At 33.9% G+C, this 24390-nt stretch overlaps 1 protein-coding gene across 18 annotated transcripts in view; it reads left to right on the top strand.

The window, feature by feature from the left end:
• The window catches only part of LOC114656263 (eukaryotic translation initiation factor 4 gamma 3-like), a 271004-nt gene that overhangs the window by 132498 nt on the left and 114116 nt on the right, over positions 1–24390 (top strand). For 9 of the 18 annotated variants that reach the window (XM_051930350.1, XM_051930345.1, XM_051930342.1 and 6 more), the window contains 4 exons: positions 1850–1870; positions 16125–16304; positions 18725–18836; positions 23538–23635. In XM_051930350.1, coding sequence (XP_051786310.1) covers positions 1850–1870; positions 16125–16304; positions 18725–18836; positions 23538–23635 — 411 coding nt within the window. Of the gene's footprint in view, positions 1–1849; positions 1871–1994; positions 2026–13650; positions 13707–16124; positions 16305–18724; positions 18837–23537; positions 23636–24390 lie in introns of those variants that run through there. The other 9 variants (XM_051930344.1, XM_051930348.1, XM_051930346.1 and 6 more) reach the window with 3 other exon arrangements.

Below are 24390 nucleotides of genomic sequence, written 5' to 3'. Positions count from 1 at the left end.
CTTCAAAGCAGCAGAAATTTTTCTGTAATCTTCCCCAGATTTGTGCCTCGAGACAATCCTGTCTCAGAGGTCTATAGACAATTCCTTTGACTTCATGCTTGGTTTGTGCTTTGAGATGAACTGTCAACTGTGGGACCTTATATAAATAGGTGTGTGCCTTTCCAAATCATGTCCAATCAACTGAATTTACCACAGGTGGACTCCAATTAAGCTGCAGAAACATCTCAAGGATGATCAGGGGAAACAGGATGCATCTGAGCTCAATTTTGAGCTTCATGACAAAGGCTGTGAATACTTATGTACATGTGCTTTCTCAATTTTTTTATTTTTAATAAATTTACAAAAATCTCAAGTACACTTTTTTCACGTTGTCATTATGGGGTGTTGTGTGTAGAATTCTGAGGAAAAAAAATGAATTTAATCCATTTTGGAATAAGGCTGTAACATAACAAAATGTGGAAAAAGTGACGTGCTGTGAATACTTTCCGGATGCACTGTAATTGGTTATTTATATTGATTTGCATATACAAAGAGGTGTAATTCTTGGAGGAGTCTAGATGGGGCGGCAGGCAAGTGCATTACTTTTCATGCTGACCGGGATTTATGTAACGGAAGAGTGTGAAAGTTGGCGTATGCACAAATTTATGCGTCTGGATTTTTTTGTGCGTACGCTTTTGTCCATACGCCATGTTTTAGTGTGAATTCTACACATGGCTTTATGCATGTGGCCCCAGAGCATAGGGGAAACTTTATTTACTGTTCACCTTGAGCTCTGAAACTTTAGAGATCCCCTTGGGTGCAGAATACTGAAATGGTTGCAGAACAGCAATCAATGTTGCAGTTTATCTGCCCGCCATATATTTGCCATCATGGAAGCACTACCTTTATTTGCGTGTGTGTGTGTGTGTGTATGTATGTGTATATATATATATATATATATATATATAATATATATAATATGTGTGTGTGTGTATATGTATTTATGTATTTCTAGAAAAAGTTTGAAGAAAGTTCCTCTGATAAATGTATTTCTTGAACACAGTGGTAGACTAATTGAAAGCCAGATCTTACTTATGCTTTGTTTGCAAATCAGGCAAGAAATTGTTTACATCTCTTAACAGAGATTAGAACCTGTCCTTTGAAAGATTCAGTCAGGTCTACAATTATGACAAATACAGTCATAATCTACGTAGTAAAGCTACTAGTGAAAATCTATACACACATTTTAACAATTGCTTACCAGCCTATTTGAATGTTAATTCTCTGTTGATGGGTCATTTTAACTACTGTACATTTTATAGACTTTCAAATTACTATTTTACATTCTTTTTGATAGAGTAATTTTGGATTTTGATAAATACTGGGTTAACTTTGCAAGGTCATTGACTAAATACTTTGTATGACTGGTCTTGCATCTGTCTGTCTTTCTGGGTTATTGGGAAGTTTTAACACACTGGCCAATGTTTCTTTTTCCTAAATTCTGTAACATTAGAACAAAAGAATGGGAGAAAAACATTAAGTTGGTCTGGCACACATGGTTATGTTTTCTGGCACTCATCTTCTGTCAGTTTATTTTTAAAATAACAAACAAAATTGTCTGACTTTGTCTACATTTCTTGACGGGGGAAATTTCCTCTGCCGATTTACTAAAAAATGCAACTAAGTGCCATTATTCCCTTATAAATTACATTATTAGTTGGTTCTTTCTAATTCCAGAAACACTGTCTCAGGTTGACCGTGTAGTGAGCCCATATGTTTCCTTATGTCCTTTGCATCTACCCGTTGCTCAGCAGTATATACATTAGTGTCCCATTTGCTTCTCTTTCTTTCCTGCTTCACAATATTCAAGGGAGGATTCAGACCAATCCAGGTAATCATTTTCTGGGATTGCATGGCATGAACTCCCTGTTCAGTATTGCTAGTTGCAGCACTTCATCTAAATGACTGCTCACAATTTCTTTTGCTTTGTTCCTTTTTTTATATATATAAACAAGATCTTTTTCAAGTGGGTGAAATTACTGCCAGGTAGGCTTTAATTATCCCCACTTACTGCATTTTATCTCCTGCTATGACATTTTCCTGTTTTCTGGACTTTAAACATTTTTCATTTACCTTCTTAATTTAGTGTCTGTTTTTTTTTTTTTTTTTTTTTTTACTAAACGAATAAAATGTTATCCTGCTTTTACCTCTTTTGCTATCTAATTTGATGAGGTTAGAAGCAGAGAGTTATGCATCTGGCCTATGCATGTTCATTAGAATAACCAGACTTTTTTTTGTCCATTCAGTGCATGAAAAGTGAAATGAAAAGCTTGTTTTTGTGTTGTCTCCGTATTGTGTTTCAATTAACAGTCAGAACTGAGGAAGGCTAAGTACAAAAAAAAAAAAAACTGGAGAAACAAACTTATTTTTAAACCCGGATTTGATGTTTGTTTTTTTCTGTTAAATGTAATCTGTCATGCTCAATTAAGATTTGTAACTAAAAAAAGTCAACTACTGCCTGAAATGTACTACTGTGACTTGCACATGCTATTTTAGAGCATATCAATCTGAAACTATTGAGCTTTGTGAAAGCCATCAGATTTCACTGCATATACGTTAAATCCAGATAGGCTTTAATACTTTGGCTTTTAAGGAGTTCAACTGTTCCACATTCATTTTTGAATTCTTTCTAATATTGTGCTCTAAATACAGCAGTGTGCAAATTATTTGGTATGCTGAAGCCTTCTAATCTTCTGATTCTTTGAAATGAAATCTTAGTATGCCCTTTTCAATACCAGTCTCAAATAAACACACTTCTTCTGTACTCCTCATGTTATTACACTTTTCGTTGTCATCCTTGAGCTTCAGAGCTTATATATTCAAGTGTGCATCATACTGCACTGTTGAACTACTAAAACAGATCTATGATTCAGTTCTTTCTCTGTTCCTAGTAAAAAGGCAGTTGATTCATTTACAGATTGAGAAAATGCTTTGCATCCTAAAATAGACCACACTGTTGCCTTTCAGTTGAGTTAACTACAATACCTGTAGTTTTCATCTTTGATCGTTACCAATTAGTATACAGTATGTTTCTGATGTACAAATGCTTTAACAATGTGGTAAAACCAGGCCTGACAGTGTAATCCCCAGTCAAATACATTTATGCAGTTCTGTCAAGGTCAATGTGATACTTTTGTTCAGCAGCATAATCAGACTTCATTTTCACTTTATATTTACACTTTCATGTCATTACATTATGATGTCCTATATCTATTGTTGATATATTTTTTCATATATTTAGAAGTTAGCCTGATACTCATGGTACAACATTAATAATCACTTTGGCTATTTCTCTGTAATTTAATGAAAATGCATGATTTAAAAACAAATATATGTATTTTGTTATAAAGAGTCCCTCACATTAAAAAGATGGTTCAATTTTAGATATAAAACACCATTCAACTTGGATTCCTCAGTTATTTTCAGCTTTCTTTGTTAAAGAAATATTCCTTCACAAATAAAGAGTGCACATTGCCATTTGAATGTGTGGAGAACAGTCTAGGCTTGATGAGCTTGTATGTCTGCTAATCTACACAGTTTTCATTGTTTGTAACAAATAGTGTAATCAGTTGCCCATTAGGGACTCATTAAAACTCATGAATATGACTGGTCCAAAATAGTTTTAATGTTTTTTAGTATGTATGTATTGTTTGAGACAAGTTATATTAACAAGATGTGAATTTTATGGAGCAAGTAATAACATTTGCAGTTCAATTGATTTGTTTTTAATCTTCTCAGTTACTGTATTTATTGTATTTGTTGTGCTGCCTTTGGATGTTGACCATGTTTTGAAGTTACATTTTATTCACTTTAAAGACATTCACTTCTGTTCAGTTTTGTTAGTAACTGTTTAATGATAAAGATAAGCTATTTTTGTTGCATAATACTAACTAATGAAGCTGGAACTGTATATTAAAAGGCAGCAAGGAGGTTTTATAAGATTTAAGAATTACCTTCGAAACCTTGCATTTTTTTATGAATAAAGTGAGGTTCCTTTAGTTTATTCTCCCTCTTTGTCATTTTTGCACATAAACAATGCATTTACAAATTATTTTGCTGGCAGACTGTGTGTTGCTTTTTTCCTGGCCAGCATATATGTATTAAGGCCTCAGTCACCTGGGAATTTATTTCCGGAGTGTTAATAAAAATACAATTTATATTAATTCTATTTTTTGTTGACATATTCAGCCCTCAATTAACCCTGTTACATTATAAGCCTATTTTGTTGGATTCTATTTAGCACTAAATTATTAACAACCTTGGCGCTCTACACTGCAGTACAAGCTATTACACTGGGATATTTTTAACTTTACAGAACACACTATCTGTCATCAAGCCCCTTCCCCACTAGGGCATATGTTTTGGGAGTGCCTTCACTTAGACCATTTTAGTGAAAACATATTTGTCTATTCTTTAATTGCATTATTTGAAGTTGCGCTAAATGGAATAGCATTATGCAGCAAAAAACTATTGCAATATCCTACACTTACATTGCTTGTACAGCAGCTTGTTTTACTCAACTGGTAAGACTGTAAAACCACCCTCCATAACTCAGGGGAGTGAGATATTGGTCTAAAACTATTTAAAAAAAAAAAAAAAAGAGAGAAACAGTCCAGAGCTTGTTTTGGGGGGAAATTTCAGAGATGAGATTTCTTTACATTTCACATGTATATTAAAATTAGCTTTGCTCTGCCAGCTTTTCTACTTTTTGATTCTTTGAAAGCAATACTTTTATCATACTGTTTTTTTGATATTAACCTATGAGATATTGCCTTTCGTGCATTACCAGACAAGTGAGCCGTAAACATCCTTACACATCATGATGCTGCTTTCTGACCCAGTTAATAGATTTTTGTATCATTACACCTACATATACTGACTTAAAATGACTTATTTAACCTGGAACTCATCTAAATTTGTCAAATCTATTTATTTAGATCAGTGTCTCTTAAAATGTAGACCACAAACTGTTTCGTGTTGTGTGATGCCTTGTGATGGGTCACCGCTTGCAAAGGGAAAACAAACTACCTGGACAGTGATTGATGGAGAATCTCAGTGGATGATTTACGCTCTCCACAGAGGACGATTGACGCCAGTTTCTCATGAGGGGTGGATACCCTGGATGACACTCCATGGTGATTGTTGATTGCAAAAGGCAAAAAAAGTTTAAGAATCACTCATTTAGATTATAATCTTTATTACATTCCAAAGAGGGGAAAGGGACCTTCTAGGTCTTTGCAGACCCCAAAACATCTTATTTTTTATCTGTTTGGAATCTGGATTCTATCTCTATCATTCTCAGTTTATTTATTTTTTTTATTTATTTGTGCTTGCGGCCATTATGTAGTTTTTCATTTCCTTTGACTATTATTAAGATGTTTTAGACATCATTTATATAATTATGCCCTAGGTCTACCTTCTAGAACTAGATACATATTGTTACTCAACTATTAGAACATGCTATTAGGTTATGAAGGATAACGTCATAAAATACGTTTATTAAATATTTTTTAAAATTTCCTAATGGTCTGTATTATTCATCTGTGATGTGTTTATGGTCACTTGGTATAGCAGAAACCTGACTTCTTTTTTTTTAAACTGCTTTTCATGCAACAACAAATTGAGTACAGAGCATATTTACACTTCCATACTCACTTGCCAGTTTAAGTTAAGTAAACCTGGTGTCTGAGTTGTGGGAGTAAAGTAGAGCACCTGGAGATTGTCCATATTTATCTTACTAGTAAGTGACATTGGGACCATGAAGCTGCAAGACAGCAGAAGCTGACCAGTCTTTTAAAATGTGTTGTCATCTTTACAAAATGATAGCTTTTTAAAATCGTGTTTTGACACTTTATAAGTATGTATAAAGGACCTAATATAAACATTCAAGTACATGCAAGTTTGAAATTTGTTGTAAAACATCTAGCTGGGTGAAACGTAACGTATTACTTGTGATTTAATCACAGTGTTTTACAGTGAAAATAATTAAGAGTAAACCAAAGATTATGTGAATTATATTGTTTTCCTTTATAAATACCTGCATGAATCCCTTAGGTTGTATTTTGTGGAAAATAACCTGCTCTTGGAGATGAAAAAATATAGTTATGTGAAAAGTGCACCCTATTAAGTGTGTTTTTTTTTTTTTTCTTTTTTGACATATGTGGGCATATCAGTGTTTGATTTTGATTTAAACAGTTTCTATAGGTGAAGGTAATATAATAAACATCATGCAACATTTACATTTTGTCATCTTTTTTATAATTTAAATAAACATAAATACAAATTTCACATGTGGGAAAAGTAAGCACACTCGTACATTTATCACCACCTCAGATTCCCAAAATCAGAATCAAGTGCACCAGATCATTAAAGTGGGTCTTGGAGCAACCTGTCTTATTTAAACCTCAAACGTTTAGTTTGCTTTACTATTTGTTGTTGAAATGTGTTGTCACCATGCCTAGATTGAAGGAGCTTGGTGAGGCCCTCAGATAGAAGGTTATAGATGCCTATGAGTCTGGGCAGAGATTTAAATAGATCTCCAGACAATTCAGCTTCAATAATTCCACTGTCATATACAAGTGAAGAAGTTTTCAAGCAACTGCTAACTTGTCCAGGGCAGGCCAACCTAGCAAGTTCAGCCCGAGAGCAGAACACAAGATGCTATAAAGAGTCTCTAAGTACCACAGAGTTTGATCTTGGGATCTACAAGTAGTTTGTGCCACTATAGATGTCAAAATGAATGAGTCAACCTTTAGAAAAAGGCTGCACAGTCTAGAAAGAACATCAGGGCTAGACAAAGTTTGCCGATGAACACCCAAGTAAAAACCAAAACTGGACAAATAAGGCAGAGCTAGAGTTATCTAGCCACAGTCCCAGAAGACATGTTTGATGAAACCCAAATACTGCATTTGAGCAGAAGAGCCGGATACCAGCTTTAAAGCTTGGTGGTAGAAATGTTATTTATGATTTGCAGTTGCTTTGCTGCATCGGGGCCCTAGGCAGAACACCATCATAAAATCAAATATGAATTCTTTATTGTACCAGAGAGTGGTTGAGGATAATGTGACACCATCTGTCGGAAGATTGAAGCTTAATCAAAAATGGACATGGCAATGTGATTGATGACCTTTAAACATACTAGTAAATCCATCAAGGAATGGCTGAAAATAAATAAATCAAGAGTTCTGCAATGACCAAGTTAAAGCCCAGATGTGAATCCTTTTGAAATGCTGTTGGGGTAATTTGAAATGGGCTGTGCAAGTGAGACACCCTTCAAACATTACACAGCTAAAATAATTCTGCATGAAGGAGTGGGAAAAACTTACCCAGTCAATGGTTAAAGACTGCTAGATAGTTATAGGAAATGCCTACTTCACATTGTTTCTGCCAAAGTGGCCAATACCAGCTATTAGAGCCAAGGATGTACTTACTTTTTCTATAGATGGAAATGATGTATCTGTATATTTTTAGTTCAAAAAAGTATTGCAAAGTTAGGTTTTCGTTTTTTGTATTACATCAGATTTATTTAAATATGTATAATGTTTAAATAAAGATCGAATGTTGATGAGTCCACATATGTTTGAATTTTACCTACTTTTTCACAGGACTATATACTGAAAAGGGCTGTTTCATGTTTCCACTCTAATCCCATTCCTAGTCCATGTGGTTTTTCTCAATTCCACATGGTACAATGGTAAGCATCCTCAAAAGGTGTATGTCTGTCTTGCTGATAGTTAAATCTGTGTAAAGACTGAATGAAAAGCTAATTATTTCTTAGTTAATTAAAATTTTATTTTGTAGGTTTCACATAATGTAAATGTAATTCTTGTATTCTATTTAAAATATTTAGTTGCCTCCTTTTTATAGGTAATACATATTAAATTAGTTAAATATTCAGTTAAAATTATTTCAATAACTGACAATTCAGAAATAATTACTAAACTTATTCACAAAGTTGAACTAATATTTGCTTAAATACAGAATGTTTCACAAAGCATACACATAGAAATTAAAGGTACAGTTCAAAGTATTCAAATAGATTATGGTTTGACAAAAGTGCCTACAGCTGGTATAGTCTGACAGTAGCAGTTTATTACCTACCATGCACAGTTAAGCACTAGTAAAGTAGGTACACAAAACATGTACATTAAAATTAATTCTACTATAGCGTAAATAGGAGAAAAAAAAAGTGGTTGGTTTTGAGGTAGTTTAAAAAAAAAAAAAAAAAAACAAACAAACTTTTTAAAGAAGCTTCACAGACAGACCAAGAAGGAGAGAGTTCCAAAGTGTAGGAGCCACAAAGCTACATTTGCTAATATTAGTAATGGACCATTTTTAATGGTGGTAAGGTCATCATTAGATTATTTCAGGTGTGTTATACTTAATTTGTGACCAGCAATAATCTAATGTATACTAGGGGTGGTTGTTAGCTCTTTTTGAAAATTAATTAGTACCAGCCACAAATTCATTTGTGGTTATGTTATCAGTAAAGGTGCTAGTGTAAATAATGCTTGTCTCATTGTTACTGAGCATATAGTAAGAATGTGATGTATGTCAACCTCAGACCCAAAACCCATAATAAATTCAGATTATAAATTTCCTTATGTATGTCATTTTAGTTAGGCTTTCCTATGAACAAATGTTTCAAGTTTATTTAAATTAATATCATAATGAATTATGCAAGATTTGTGTTTGAAAAGAACATACAAGAAAGCAAAATGTAGAACTTAACACAATTTTAATTAAGGCTGTTTTGGAATTGGACGCAATCTACAAAATATGCCTCTTTTGTTAAATCGTTTTGATTTTTCTTCAGTCCTTGCATAAGATTATTTTTTGAGTTAATTGCCTGATATTGATTGGCTTTTTCAGATTGTTTTCTTAGTTGTTTGTTTATATTTCTTTTAAAAAAAATCATAGCACAACATTACATTCTCAAACCTGTTCAATCCAGTACAGCGACACAAAGATGAAAAATTGTATCTTGGTACTACCTGTATGCATATGTGGGAAGCAGTCCTGGACAGAACACCATTGTAGGACAGGTTCCACTCACACCCCCATATATTCCAATTTGGAAACACCAGTTACCTTAACATGCACATATTTGAGGTTGTGGGAAGAAAACTGGAGTCTGCTCCTCACACACCTGGAAAGAACATGGGATTCAAGTCCAGAATGTGAGACATATGAGGTGCACCTCATTCTTTAAAATGTAAGTTTTTGAAAGTGAACTGACAACTTGCTGGCTAATTTTAGCCAGCTGTGCAAGTGATTCAGGTATCACCTTATCTTCTCTCTTATTAGATTTTGTTTCATTATACATATTATAATATTAATAGTGATTTCTCTTTTGTATTGTAGTAATTGTTAAATATAGAAGTTCAGGGCAGCACAGTGGCACAATGGTAGCCCATGCTGCCTTGGAACATAGAGACTGAGGGTTCAAGTCTCAGGTGCTCCCCGCATGAAATTTATGTATTCTTCCCATGTCCATTTGGGTTTTCTCCAGGTACTCCTTTTTCTGCCCACAGTCCAAAGACATGCAGGTTGGATGGATTGGTGACACTGAATTGGCCTTAGATGTGTGTGTGTGTGTGTTTGCCATGCAAATTGCTGGCTCCCTGTCCGAGGACTGTTCGTGCCTTGCACCTAATGCATGCTGGGATAGGCTTTAGCTTCACCCACAGCCCTGCATTTGAAAAATGTATTTGGAAAATGAATGGAAAGATTGATAGAGCAGTTAAAGCAATGTGAGAGTATAATGTAATCAATGTTCAGTTATATTGATATTTTTCCATAATTGATTGATGTTAAATGGTTTCGCCTTTCCTCACTTTTCATAAAACTACCTTCAGCATTTAAACATTTTTGATAAATGTTGCAAACATGTATTGAATAATTTTAAATACAATTGTTGATTATTTTCTTACCCTTGTTAAAAAATAATTTTTCAAATAATTTTAGCAACCTTTTATTTAATGTAGCTAAAGATATTTGTATAATATCGAATTTGTAGTTTTTGGGTTTTTTTTCAGGATTATCTTAAAGAATAATTTATTAAAAATCAAACTTCCCTTTGAAAATTGGTTTCTGAGCTGACAGCTGTCAACAAATGAAAAAGGGTCTTACTGAAGGTGTAACAAATAAACACTTCATCATACAAACAGACAGACTTAAAGGTTATTTAATGACTTGAATTTAATCAGAAAGATTGGAGCATGTTTATTACCTCTGACAGTTATAGACACTTGAAATACTGTCTATATCAGGGGCTAACCTGCAGCACAGCCATTAAGAAATGGCTAATATGTTTTGATTTGGTAGTATATCGATTTTGGGCACAAAGAAGGCGCAGAATGCAGGTGTGATGTTCAAGTATCATCTTAAGTGATCCTCATCAAGTATCAGTCTAGAGAATCCATCTTTCATGTATTTCTTTAGTGGAAAGTCCATCTCATGTGAACGCAAAGACACCTGTACATGTTTTTAATGGCAATTTGCCTAGAGAAATTTTTCCAACTCTACACACCCACTTAACCCATCCCCCAAACCCCCCCCAACCCAGTCTTTTCATTGCCTGGCCCACAATTAACACCATACTGCCCTACAACATCTACCCAGACATGCGTGTGAGTGAGACATCCACATAAATAGAACAGCTACTTATTGTATATAAACCAGCTTTTAAATATATAAGAATCTGGTAAGCAATTATCCCATTTCATTTTCTTTCTTGGCCCCCTTTTACAGTCCTAGAGCAGATGAATGAGAAATAATTAGCCATGCAGTGTAGCTATGCTAGGAAAAAAAAGCAAAAATGCATTTATTCAATTTGCAACATTTATACTTGCGCTAATGAAATGGGAAATATTTCATCACCCCTGAACAAATCAAACTTACTGAATGACATATAAGACCCCATTACATTAGGGGGAAAAATGAATAGCCCAAGCTTTAACATGTTTTAAAGATATATTAGCCATTCATAAACTGACTTTTTCATGTTTCTGTTTATTAAGTAGCCTTATAAATCCTCAAAATTTTAATCCAGGGAAAAATATTACAATATTGAGAGCTCATGTTCAGATTGGCTAAATCTTTGTAAGTCTGTAATAAAACTGTGTGGCACTGCTGCAGCCCACTTTGACATAAAGCAGTCTGTACATACTGTATGTCTGTATCTTAATAGTTGACATTTGCATGCACATTCTCAAGAAGAGAAACAGTGGCAAGAAGGAGATTGTGATACAAAATTTTGCAGCTTCTAGAACCAATCATAAATGTGGAACAGTTCAGGTTTGGTCCTTCTTGGTACACCACCCACATATCTGTGAAGCAATGCTGAAAGGTGAAAGAGAACAAGCAGTATCAACCCTCACAAGGAATTCACATGGTACTTGCCATAGTATAAAAGATGATTACTGCTAGAGCACCTACACATGTCTTTTGTAAGAACTGATGGGGGAAAATGTCAAGTAAGGAATCTGCACATTCAGAGAGTTTATTTAAATATACCATGTTGCATCAAAGTGTTTTGCATCACAAAACCGTGTTTAATAAATACATATAACCTTACATACAGTGGGATGAAGCTTAAGATGTCACATTTGTGTATTGCTCTTTTACCTACCTGGGTTTCGTAAAAGAGATATATATACATTAATTTGGAATAGTGGCAGAATTTCATCAGTTACATCCCTATGGCATTCCTGCTTGTGTCAACCAGAAATGGACAGCAGCCCAAAGAATATTTTTTGGGCTATGCAGTTAAAGAAACTTTCACCCAAAACAGATAAAGAAAAAAACCTTTTAACAGAGTGTCTCTCATTTTCAATGGGTTTGCCGCTTAGTTTCCAGTATTTTATCCCACTTTTAAGCCACGTCTTTGGCTAAAACAAGAATAGAAGGGAATGCATTCATAGTTTGTGACAGCCCTGTGAAAGCAAGAATAAGAACCTTATTACATGGAAGAACAAATGGTACATACTGATGTTCCTCAGTACCTCTTAGGTTGTATAAGTAGTGAAAGTCTTGTAAGCTGCAAGAACCTTTTTTTACAACGGAGTAATCTTCATTTCAGCTGCAACTTCTGTTTCTGAATTTACTGTATGATGAGAGATGTGTCCCTCAAGAAATGTTATGGTTTAGTGTATATAAACATATACAGTATTACTTTGGCAGCGGCACAGTGGTGGCACTGCTGCTTTGCAGTAAGGAGATTGTGGGTTCACTTCCCTGGTCCTCCCAGTGTAGAGAGTGTTTTGAGTAGTGAGAAAAGCACTATATAAATGTAAAGAATTATTAGTATTAAATAATCATCACACTATTCTTATACTTAAGCAAAAAAACTTGATTTTCCAGCACATAGAGATGAGAAAAGTTTGAAATTAAAACATGCTGGTTAACGTCATTTAATAATTAACCATGGAACATTCTCTAGATTCCCACTCTGTCATTCCTATGAGTTCTTTAGACTGTTATTTGACACTTATTAAATATTGAATTTTTTTTTATATATGCTTTCACAGATTTCTGTGCTTGATATAAGTCATTGTTCTGTGGCATGTTGAATTTCACTTAAGACGTAGCTGTTGGACATAGTTTCTGAATATTCTATTTAATTCTGCCTGATAGTGTGATATTCATGGTAATTGGTGACATGAGTCGGGTCCTGATGCAGCAATTGTGTCCAAGACACACTTTCAGACTTTTCCTTCCATGAAGCCATGCTTGTTGTATGTTTTCTTGGTGGTAGACTCGTCCAAGTTGACGTTTAGCATATCAAGAATGTTGCATTGATCACCTGATGTAAACTTATAGTAATTTAAGACTTTTAAGGTCAATCACATGGTCAGGTTATGTAAAAACAGTTGGCTAAGATGATTACTGTTGGCTAGATTGGTAGTATGTGTGTGTTTTTTTTCTTTAAAACTATGAATTTAGATATATTACTGTACAATAACACCCTTAACTGTTATTTGGAAATGGCTTTGAAGCCTTTTATAGACTGATCAGCAGCAGTAAGCTGGTTTTGCTAGGAGATGAAATTATAAATAAATACGAGGCAAAATTACAAACTGTCACAATTTCTAGGTGTTCTTGTGTATTTGTTTTATAGTGTTTTAAAATTACATTTTTTGTATGTTCCCTATCGGGGGAAATGTAAGTATTTATATGAGTTAAATTTATTGTTAAATGTTGGACTTTGGCACTTATGCATCACACCTATAACTCATTGTCATTGAAAAGTTTCACTGGTTTGTCATCTAAAATGTTTTCCCAAGTGTTTACTACCATCATATTTTGTTTCTGGGTTCCCCACCTCCACCACCCCAACACTAAATCTCCTTCTGTCTTGCATGCTTGATTGGATTGACTTAACTAGTTAGACTTTACACTCCCGCATACTTCCCCATATATTTTTCATGTTCATATGTTTTTGTGCCTTGTCTTGCTTGCATAATTAGCCTATAACTTTTAACTAGCCAATGAGTATAGATACATTTTCTTATATATTGGCAGACAAAGATGCCTCTTTATACTTCTCACGTCATTCTGCTACTATAGTTGTATTATTTTTTTCTTCACAGGCTTGATAATCTGTCTGTCATCAACTGCAGCCCTTTACTTTCGGCGACCTGATTGTTGCCTATTGCTGAGCACAAGTATGGTTTCTGTGCTTGAATTTTTCTTTTCTTTCAGCATCAAATTGCTTGCTGTTCTTTCATGGATGTTCCTCTAGTATTAATTTTGGGTTGCCTTTGTAGATTTTAAAGGCAGTCACCAAATGCAGGAGCAAAGGTTAATCCAAAACACTACATTAACATTCTTTTGTATGAGCACTATCAATTCAACAAGTAGCACCTTCCAGCTAATTGCCTCAATAATACATAGGATTGCCTGAAATGGTTAGAGGAAGAAAACAAAAAGTGTTTTGATTCTAAAACTTTAAAGCATACTGTGTGTGTGTGCGCAGCATTAACCAGAAAAAAAGTTACACTTTGTCCTTTTGCCTCATATTCACCTTTTCATCTCAGTTCTTATTTGCTTGAACAACAAAAACAATTTGGTCTTTACCATCGCAATGTTTACAGAGAGCAGGCACTATTTTTGCTTTTTGTTTTTTCTTCTAATTCATCTCATTTCATGGAAATTCAATCAAAGAGAACAGGAAAAATAAACATTTTATGCATGTGTAAATTCATACAAATATGTTTATTCCATATGTTTACATATTTGTGTGTTTTTGTGAGAAGTGTCTGAACCACGTTTGTGTATTTTTTTATTCCTTTCTGAAACCGTAGGCTGTATTATTGTTGGGTGCCACTTTCATTTTAACAAGAGTAGAAGGAGGCTTTACTAACTGCATTCAAAAAATCCATTGCCACCCAAAGGAAAGCTAAGCAAATATACATAAAATATATGATATATGCACCTACCAAGTGCATTTGGATAGATTATATATTTTCTAGTAATTTCTATTGAAATTTGAATTGTCTTCATTTCAATTCATGTACAGTAATCCCTCCTCCATCACGGGGGTTGCGTTCCAGAACCCCCCGCAAAAGGTGAAAATCTGCGAAGTAGAAACCATATGTTCATATGGTTCTTTTTATATATTTTAAGCCCTTATAAACTCTCCCACACTATTATAAACATTTCCCGCACAATTATACAGCATAAACCCTTTGTATTCTCTTAGTTATTAGGTAAGATTCGTTAAAATTATGTATGTAAACACAGTTTATATACAGTAAAACCTAAATATTATTTTAAAGATATCGAGCGTCTCCGATATCACATATGTTACAGCCATTACGACAGACAAGCCACCAGCAATAAATACGTACAATGCAAGAAAAATTGTATACAGTAAAGTGTGTACAGTGACACTAAACTATGTACATGTAATAAGTACTGTACATAGATAATTAATTATGGTTACTCACCAACAATGACACGACGACGTGTCCGATAACGATGAGTTTAATTTTACTGCACAACAAAGGAGAGCATTACAGCTCTTCTAAAGGATCCTCTTCAGGCGACTGTGTAGCACCGCCGTTGTTCTCCATCCGGCAGTCTTCAATCCAAATCCCTAAAGCAGATTCCATCCAGACTACTGCCTTATCACGTCCACTTGCAACTCGTTTTGCGCCCTGGTTAAAGGACACTGCGGCTGTAGATCTTATATGCTTTTCCTCCTTTTTAAATAAAAAGAATCGTGGACTCATTGATGCCATAATGATGTCCTGCAGCGGTGTAGCTGTTCCCTTCCTTCAACATATCCAAAACTTTTACCTTTTCTGCAATCATTTGCATCTTCTGTTGGCGCTTGGACACGGCCCCTGAAGCAGTAGCAGGAGCACGTTAATGCTGAATGAGTGAGATGAGACTTCCTGGTTAATGCAGCACTCCGTCGCTGAGCCAATCAGCACACAGGAACTTTAACTGTGTGCTCTGATTAGGTAGCTTCTCAGTCATCCGCCAATAGCGTCCCTTGTATGAAATCAACTGGGCAAACCAACTGAGGAAGCATGTACCAGAAGTAAAAAGACCCATTGTCCGCAGAAACCCGCGAAGCAGCGAAAAATCCGCGTTATATATTTAGATATGCTTACATATAAAATCCGCAATAGTTGAAGCGTGATATAGCGAGGGATTACTGTATGTCCAGATCACTAATACTATAATTATAATCATTAGTAGTATGTTATGCATTTGAGCATTCTCAGTTCCTGCCCCCCGTTGAATTGCAGATTCACACCATGCCAACATTCACGCCTTTATTTTTTGCATTTCTTTAAAAACCCTGCAGTAATGTTTTTTATATACAAGTATTCATGTATCATCCATGTCCTCAGTTTTAAAATGTATCTTTTAATGAATAGTTTTTGTTCTCTCTACCCAAGCTAACTTTTTTAATAATAATATAATACAATACCCCCACACACAGTCACTTTCCCATGTACAGTATGTTGAATTTAATGTATATGTGGTCTTATTGGTGAGACCACTGAGTGTTAACTGTATCTTATTGTCTCCTTTTCCTCCAATTGGAATATTTGTATTTCTCTCTGCAGTTTTTTCCAAGGCCTCAGATGCAGACAGCAAGAGCTCCCATTCCCAGCAACAGTCCATCAATTCGCCCAGGATCACAAACCCCTGCTGCTGCTGTATATCCTCCAAATCAACCCATCATGATGACAATGACAGCCATGCCCTTCCCCACACCACAAGGTCCCCAGTACTATATTCCACAGGTGAGTATGTTGCTCTTATCGGACATCTTTATAATAACATGCCAAATTTAAAAGCCTTTATTAGAATGATGATGCAGATATCATTAAATGTCATGAGTTTTATGTTTTAGCTTTTCATTACCTATCCATTTTTAAACCCACTTATCCAGAGTAGGGTAGCCGAGAAGCTGGATCATCTCACAGCAATCATTAGGTGCAGGTCAGGAATAATTGCATTTGATTATAGAAATGCAAAACTATTCCAAACTTTTTTTAAATAACTTTTTTTTTTTTTTAACCTATTATCTTTCCTGCATATTTTGTACTTTGTATTTTTAGATGTACACCAGTACAAAAATGAGGCTTTAAGATTTTGAATTATTATACATGACATATCAAATTGTTCCATGAAGTCCACATGGCTTCGTAATGCTACATTTATTAAATATACCATTTGCCTTACAGGTTACTTCCTGCAAATTGTATTTATGCCTCTGTTACTGTATTTATTTTGCAGTCTTGATTAGTCTAAAACGCACCTTATGATACTGCATGCAGTTAGATTGATTGAAATTAAAGCAGTAGTGTGTTTAAGAACGTTGATTGAAAGTGCACAATCACTTGTCAGCTGCTAATTTATAAATGAATAAGAGTCTATTAAAATTGAATTTGCTTTTCAGTATTTCCCCTTTACCAATTATCAAAGTAACTACAGAAAGGTCAAAGATCAAAATGCAGCATTTAAGTTCGGTCTAAAGGCAGTGACTTAAAATTAATTTCAGTTGACAATGGCTTCCTGAAAAATACTGACTTTTTAAAAAACTGTGCTGTTTAGCCAGTAGTAACTAATGAGACAATGAAGATTTTTTTCTAGCTGTTCCAAAGTTCAGCTGTGCAGCTCTTGGTGAATGTACTAATCCCTGTTTCTTGGATCTTTTTAAGTAAGGTTTGCTTAAAGATTAGTTAGGTTTGATTTTCTATAGCAGTCTAACATTAACCCTCTAAAATGTCCTCTAAACCGCTTTAATCTTTTTTTTTTTTTTTGCCAATTTCATTCTTTTCCACAAAGCAGCATCACTTTCTGCCCATAGTTAAGTTTTATTTTGATGTATTGTCTATTCAGTTTTTGTTATAACTAAGCATGTCAATATTGATATTGTTATTACTTCACTGATGCTTTTATTCAAGGCAACTTACAACTTTGAGTGATACAATTGCTTACATTTCTTTTATTTATTTCCAAATGGAGCAAAGACTGGTGAAGTTTCTTGTGCAATGTCATATTATATCAACAGTGAGATTTGAATCCACATCCAACAGGTTTAAAGTCCACAGCCTTGAGCACTACGTCACACTGCCTATCTATTTTTATGCAGTATATGCTATTTTATTCCTGTTCATATTACATGCAGTGAATGGTCCTATATAAAATTAAGAATAATTTCTTGTGATAGGACAAGATTAGGGCCTGTAATTACTACTTGTTAGCTTTGATTGTTCTGGTTTCAAAATATGAATTACAGCCAGTGCATTATTATTAAAATATAGATTTAATTAAGCCTCTCTTAACCTAAGGCTTTCCCTAGCTGTCATTGTGAAGTTTCCAAGACTTCCAATAGTGTACAGTAGATTTTGTCTTTGAAATCACATAAAAACTGCTTTCACATCTTTAGTGTGGATAATCCTATACTTTCTGCGCTTGTTTGATTTCTTTTTATTCTTTTCTAAATTTCTCTGTTGTCGAGCATTAGAGTTCTTTATTTTTTTTCCTTTATGTTAACAGTGGGACAATTACATTCAGATAAAAGGTGAAAAATGCTAAATTTAAGATTTATGGAAATGTTTAATTTAAAGTGAAACAAGTGTGGCTCCCAGGGTACTTGAGATTTGAGGATTGCAATCTTCTGTAATTCACAGAAATAAATATGTGTGTGTATATGTATATGTATATATATATATATATATATATATATATATATATATATATATATATATATATATATATATATATATAATCATTTTTTTTTTATATCTCAATTTTTAAAGGAGCATAAGAACTGATTAACTGTTTCTGGCTCTTCCTGTGGTCCCAATAACCACTAAAATATTCCTTGAAATCCAGGGAGACCGGTACTAGCACATGGCATATGTCAGTCATATGTTGTGGGTGAATGTTTACAGTAACAGTCTATTTTAGAAAGGTGAAAGAATATGTTTGGAACAATCCCAGATAATAGGTCAAAATGATACACAACAAGTAGGAAATATAATGATATAAAGTAATTTTGAGACGTACTCTAGCACAAAAGATTAGTTATCATGAGTTTAGCACTTATTTAAACAGCAAAGTTCAAAATTTACTTCAGAAACTTTCCAGTGATTTATGTCAAGCATGTACAGTTTTGTTTAAAGACTATTGATTTCTTTTCTGTTTATTGCAGTACCGGCACAGTTCCCCATATGTGGCACCACCTCAGCAGTATTCTGTTCAGCCTCCAGGTCCTAGCACTTTTTATACAGGTCCTGGACCTGGGGAGTTCCCTACAGCCTATGGTGAGTTGTTCTTAATTATTTTTATTAAAACAAAGTAATTTAGAACACATACTTTTGCTTTATTTCTGACACTGCTTGTAAGTTAAATTTACCAAATCTATCCTTACATGATCATCTGCAGTTTATTCCATTAAGAAAAGAATACTGGTTTAACCTTGGCAATTGTAATTACATTTTAAAAATATATATGTCATGTATAATGTATAATTCAAGCTTCTTAAATTGTTTCACCTCCCAGTAACTAGTTTATTTTAAAAGACATTATCTACATAACTATTTTTTTCCTGTGTATACTCCGATACTACAGTAGCTGGCCGATTTGCTGGCTTACAGCCATCAGTTTAAATTTCTGCATTGAATTTATCTCAGCAAACACCCATCTTTTCATTTTCTACTCTTCTTTTCATGGTAAAGGCTATGATAACACATACACTGACTAAGGAAGACCAGGTTTTGCTCTAACAGAGTCCACTTCACTCTTTAGGATTCCTATGGTTTCCTTAGACATAGCATACTTTTTAATCTTCTCTTAGTTAATGGTGCCAGTAAACCTTCAACCGATGGTGATCTGATCCTCTTTAGCTTCAGCTGCCTTCTCTAAATAAGAAGTAGCACACACCATCACCACCATTTCTCAGTCCTCACCCAGTGACTGTGTAAGTCTAGGTGTTGGAAGGAGAAACCTGCTTTCTGCTGCGTTTACCCATTCTGCAATCACAATGTCACAAGCTATGACTATGAATTAGAAATGAGAAGTTGGCTTAATGGGTAAACCAAAATTTTGTTACAAACACTCAGCTCATACTGCATCAAGAGACCTACACTAATCTCATTTTCAAGAATTGCTTCCAGCTCATACTTGTGACAACAAAACCATAATCACTAAAATAAATTGTGAATTAATTCACAACCAAAACCGATTCCCTGACTTAATAGCAGTGATCTAACTTGTGTCTACACAGATTCATAATTTATAACAAATAGGATTAACTAATTAAAAAAAATTTACCATTTACAAGTTTGTACTTCATAAAATTGCTATAAACAGTATATTTAAAGATGCATGACTGTTGACACTATGAAGGTAGCTTTTATTCCACAAAACAGTTTAAAGAAATGTAGCTCCCCTCTTACTTTGTATTAGGAAGGACATAGAAGCAGCTTACCAGATTCTGTGAATCATATACTTCAAAAGATGTGTATTGTGCTGTCCAGCATCATCAATATTTTACCTCAGATATACCAAAGAAAACATTTGAGCCATATAGTATATACAGTAATAATTTGATCTCCTTAATACATGTCTTCTATAACAGTTCAACTTTTAAATCTTGAACTATCTTTTTCCAATATGGAAACACACAAATACATGTTTTTTCCTCAAGTACTATTAAAATAAGTATTGTGAATAGGAAATAGTCAGATATTTCTAATATAAGTTTTTATCTTTTTTTTTTTTTTTTTTTTTTTTTTTTTTTTTTGTGTGTAATTAGCCCTATTCGTTCTCTAATGGTAGACTCCTATAATTCACCAGTGGGTAGTGTAGGTATAGTCTGTGTCTATCAGGTTGGTCTAATAAAAGAAAGGTCACTGCAACTATCAAAGTTCTGTTTGGAACTTTGAAAAGATAAATGATAGTTATTTACAGGGCAAATTTTGTTAGGGAAAGCAGCCATTGCATATGTCAACTACAGCCATGCTTTGTATTTTGAAAGAGAAGTACCTAGTAGAGGTTCATTGTCATTTCACAGATCATAAGTCTCACAAAGCAAATAACAGTACTCATAGCGTTACTCATGATAAACATGATTGCAAAGGCCATGATTTCTATTAATGTTGTTGAAGAACAGGGGCTTTGAAGTTTTATAGTAGGCTAGTGCACCAGGCAAGAGCATTCTTGTGTGTACAGACTAGATCTGTGAAATCACAGATTATTTTCCACAACCAGATTCATTTAAACCATTTAAACAAATAATTTTTGTAAAACAAATCTGTTGGTCTAAAATATCATTAAAAAATGTAGAAAATCGTACCGCTAATGTTTGTAGGTATTTTACATGGCAGTTTAGAATTTCCATTTATCAAATTGGCAACTTTTCTAATTAGTACACAAAGATTATTTTTTCAGTCTTAGAACATGCAAGAAAATGTAGTTTTTCTTAATACTTCAACATTGTCTCTTGATGCATTTCTGAAGATATGTAACTTTGTTTGCCATCTATGCTCCAGTTTTTACCATTGTATTTTAAGAATATGAGTACTGACCTTAAAAAAGTTGACTTTCTGTGTGATATTTTTTTTTCTTTCTAAGGAGGCCTAGTGTATCCAGTGCCTTTTTCTGAGATGCATTATAAATCCGTTGATCTACTGTATATTGTTTTCTACAATTAAAATTTGAGTGTCTCCGAATATCTGCAAATTGTGATGTCGAGTTGCTATCCAGATATTGCACTGTCTTTAAAATGCAATTTTATTGGTAGTGGTAGGAACAAGTCATATGTAATTAAGAAGTGATCAGAGATAATTTCACTTAGTCATGTAATAAGTACTTCTTGAACTTTAGCTCCATAAGTAATAATAAGATCCAATGTAATATTATGACAATGAATTGGGCCATTAATAATCTGGCAACACCTTGCCAAATTTAGCAGAATAGTAAAACATTTCCTACAGGTGTCAGTTTCCTCATCTGTGTTAATATTAAAATCCCCCCATCTCCACTATACAGGGGTATGGTTATAATTTATAGTTTAGTCAGATAATAGGCTACCAAACTGATTCATGAAGCAGTGATGTGGCTCTGGTGGTTGGTAAATTAGTATAATTGTGCTGAATTATGTATTCATTTTTCATATGAGTACCTTAAAGGATGTAAATTCATCTAAAACATTACTGTTGTAAAGAATGGAGTTTATCATTCTGTAGCTAAAAGGTGTTTGAATGAATCCGTTTGACAGGAAAGAGGAGTTCCCCTAAGTGATACAAACATAAGATGGGTTTAGATAGAGAACCAGCAGTTGATGTGTAGGCAGCACATCGGAGTTGATTGGCATTCAGCAAAGAGTGGGCTGTGGTGAACAGGTTTTATGGTGAGCAAAAAGACTGATTTGAGCCATAAATAAGGAGAGAGCAGGATGACAATTTTCACTGTGCTTTATAAAAATGTTGCTTAGCGGTATAACATACCAGAAGCACAGAGCTGTGATTATACTGTTCATTCGTACCAGAAGAGCTGCTTTTGCTTCTGTGTAACTTGAGCCTGAAATACAAATCTTTTAAGATCAGTGTTACCTATAGTATTTCCATCATACAATAATTGTTATTTTCCAGATTCTTAGATATTTAGTTAATTTGAAAGAATTACTTGGCTTTATCTGATATGTATAGCTAGATGGGGAGCTTATTTAAGTTGCATTCTTCTTTCATGGAGTAATAATGATAGTGATTTTATACTAATATGACCTATTTTTATTTATAAGTTTTCTTTTGGCAATATCACTTTGTTAATATAAGCAGGCATTTATTGGGTATGTAGTGGTCTGGTACTGTCACTAAAGTGCAGAAAGAGAATATTGCTTTTACTGCACTAAATACCCCTGTTGGGTTACTGTGTTTTCTATCTTATAATCCCGTTTGCTATTTAAAAAGATTAATATATGCATAGTGATTCAATAAAGCGCTTGAATTTCAACAGAGTCTAACAATTAGTCACAGACCCTATACAAATACCAGTACCATATCCATTTTTAAATCACTTGAAGCAAGTGTTTAATGTAGTGTACTAATGCTTGTAATTTTATTCTATTATCACTGTTACTTTTGGAATATCACAATTGTCACAAAAATATTTAAGAAACAAAAATGTAATGTACCCTTTGAAGTAAATTAAAAATGTAAAAGGCTCCAACATTGAAGTCAGTTAACGTAGTCCCCAAATGCACCTGAATATTATGCTATGCAGATATGTTCTACAGTTCTATATGTTCTGTATTCTAAAATTTTACGGTTGAGTTTTAACTTTTTTTTTTTTTTTAATATTAGAATTTAATTAGTTACTTTTTGCGATTGCTTTCTGAAGGGTTGTACTTCTATTCTAAAGAAAACAAAACATATATTTAGATATATTTACAGTTACTATATTTTGGTTATTGTTTTATTTTGTCTCCTCTCCATTTCCCAGACCTTTACAGATTCTAGCACAAGCTTTAGTTTTTTTTTTTTTTTTTTTTTTTTAATAGGTGAAAAGGATTTTGTTGCATGTAAATCGTTACAGTGAAATTCTTACTTGTATGTGCTAATCAACAGGCAACATGTTGCCACTTTCTGGTGCAATGATTAATGAAAGTTATATTAACGTGTGTGTGTATGTATGTACATATATAGAAAAATATATATTTTTATTCTTTGAAACTGTCATACAGCTGATTAAGCTTGTGGAGCATCTATATGCTATTTTGTCACCTGTAATATGGTACAGTATCAACATTTTGAATTCCTTTCATTATACAATGCAAAGTTTGAAGATTTGTAAATATTTCCATAAGATTTTGTTTAAGCACATACTTGAAAAATAAGAGAAAAGTGTTGTAAATGGTAATGGGAAAAGTTTACAAAGAAAGTTGTAAAATTTCCTAAATTTTGTTAAACAATAACGTAAATTCACGTATATTACTGTATTTAATTTTTTGCCAAAAATTGCAGGAGCACCTTACTATCCTGGACAGACAGTGTATTCCTCTCCTCCAATTTTAGTGCCTACACCACAGCAGCCTCCTCCAGCAAAAAGAGAGAAAAAGACTGTAAGTTGATTTTGCATTCTTTGTATTCACTGAAGAGCACTGGTTGATGCACATGTTGAAGCAATTTTAACTTTAGGAAAGCTGGGGATATATTCTTCAAATGCTAATCCTTCACTGGAAGACATAAGTCATGCTTTTCCCAAAGATGTTCACATTCTTAATTAACATGGTCATTAACATGGCATTAAATGTGGAACACATTAGCCAAATTGTGTCACCTGCTGTCTGTCATACATAAGCCTGGCTGGATCTGATATCTTTGAGTTTCTGTTGTTCATAGAACAATATCAGAGTTATTTCAGAAAGGTCATTAATCTTCACCAATCATTCACTTTCAATCCTTCAGCTTTAAGCTTAGCTCTCACATCATATAGGAAGAATTTATTTGTGAAGGCAGACCGTTTCACATTTCAAAAGCGATTTTAAGTATATATTTGTGCATAAGAGAGGACAGGCCTTTTTATTTTTCAAACTGGGAATTTTTATTTTGTCTTGGTGCACTTCTGGTTTACATTAGAGGCTGAGCTTAAAACTAATTGGTTACATATGAATGATTGTCATGAGACAGCAGAAGCTCAATGATACCAGACCATCTGAGGTGGACTTTCCAGGTTTAGAATAAAGGAAATTGTTACTATTTTATTAAAAAAGCCACATTAATACTAACACTAAAACAAACCTTTTTGTCATTGACACCAATACCTAAAAACATGTATCACTCTATTGTTGTTAAACTTGCTTTACAATGAATGAAA

This window comes from Erpetoichthys calabaricus, chromosome 8 (genome assembly GCF_900747795.2).
Source record: "Erpetoichthys calabaricus chromosome 8, fErpCal1.3, whole genome shotgun sequence".
In the NCBI taxonomy this organism is placed as follows: Eukaryota; Metazoa; Chordata; class Cladistia; order Polypteriformes; family Polypteridae; genus Erpetoichthys; species Erpetoichthys calabaricus.
The sequence above is the reverse complement of the archived record's forward strand: the minus strand, read 5'-3'. Positions and strand labels throughout refer to the sequence as shown.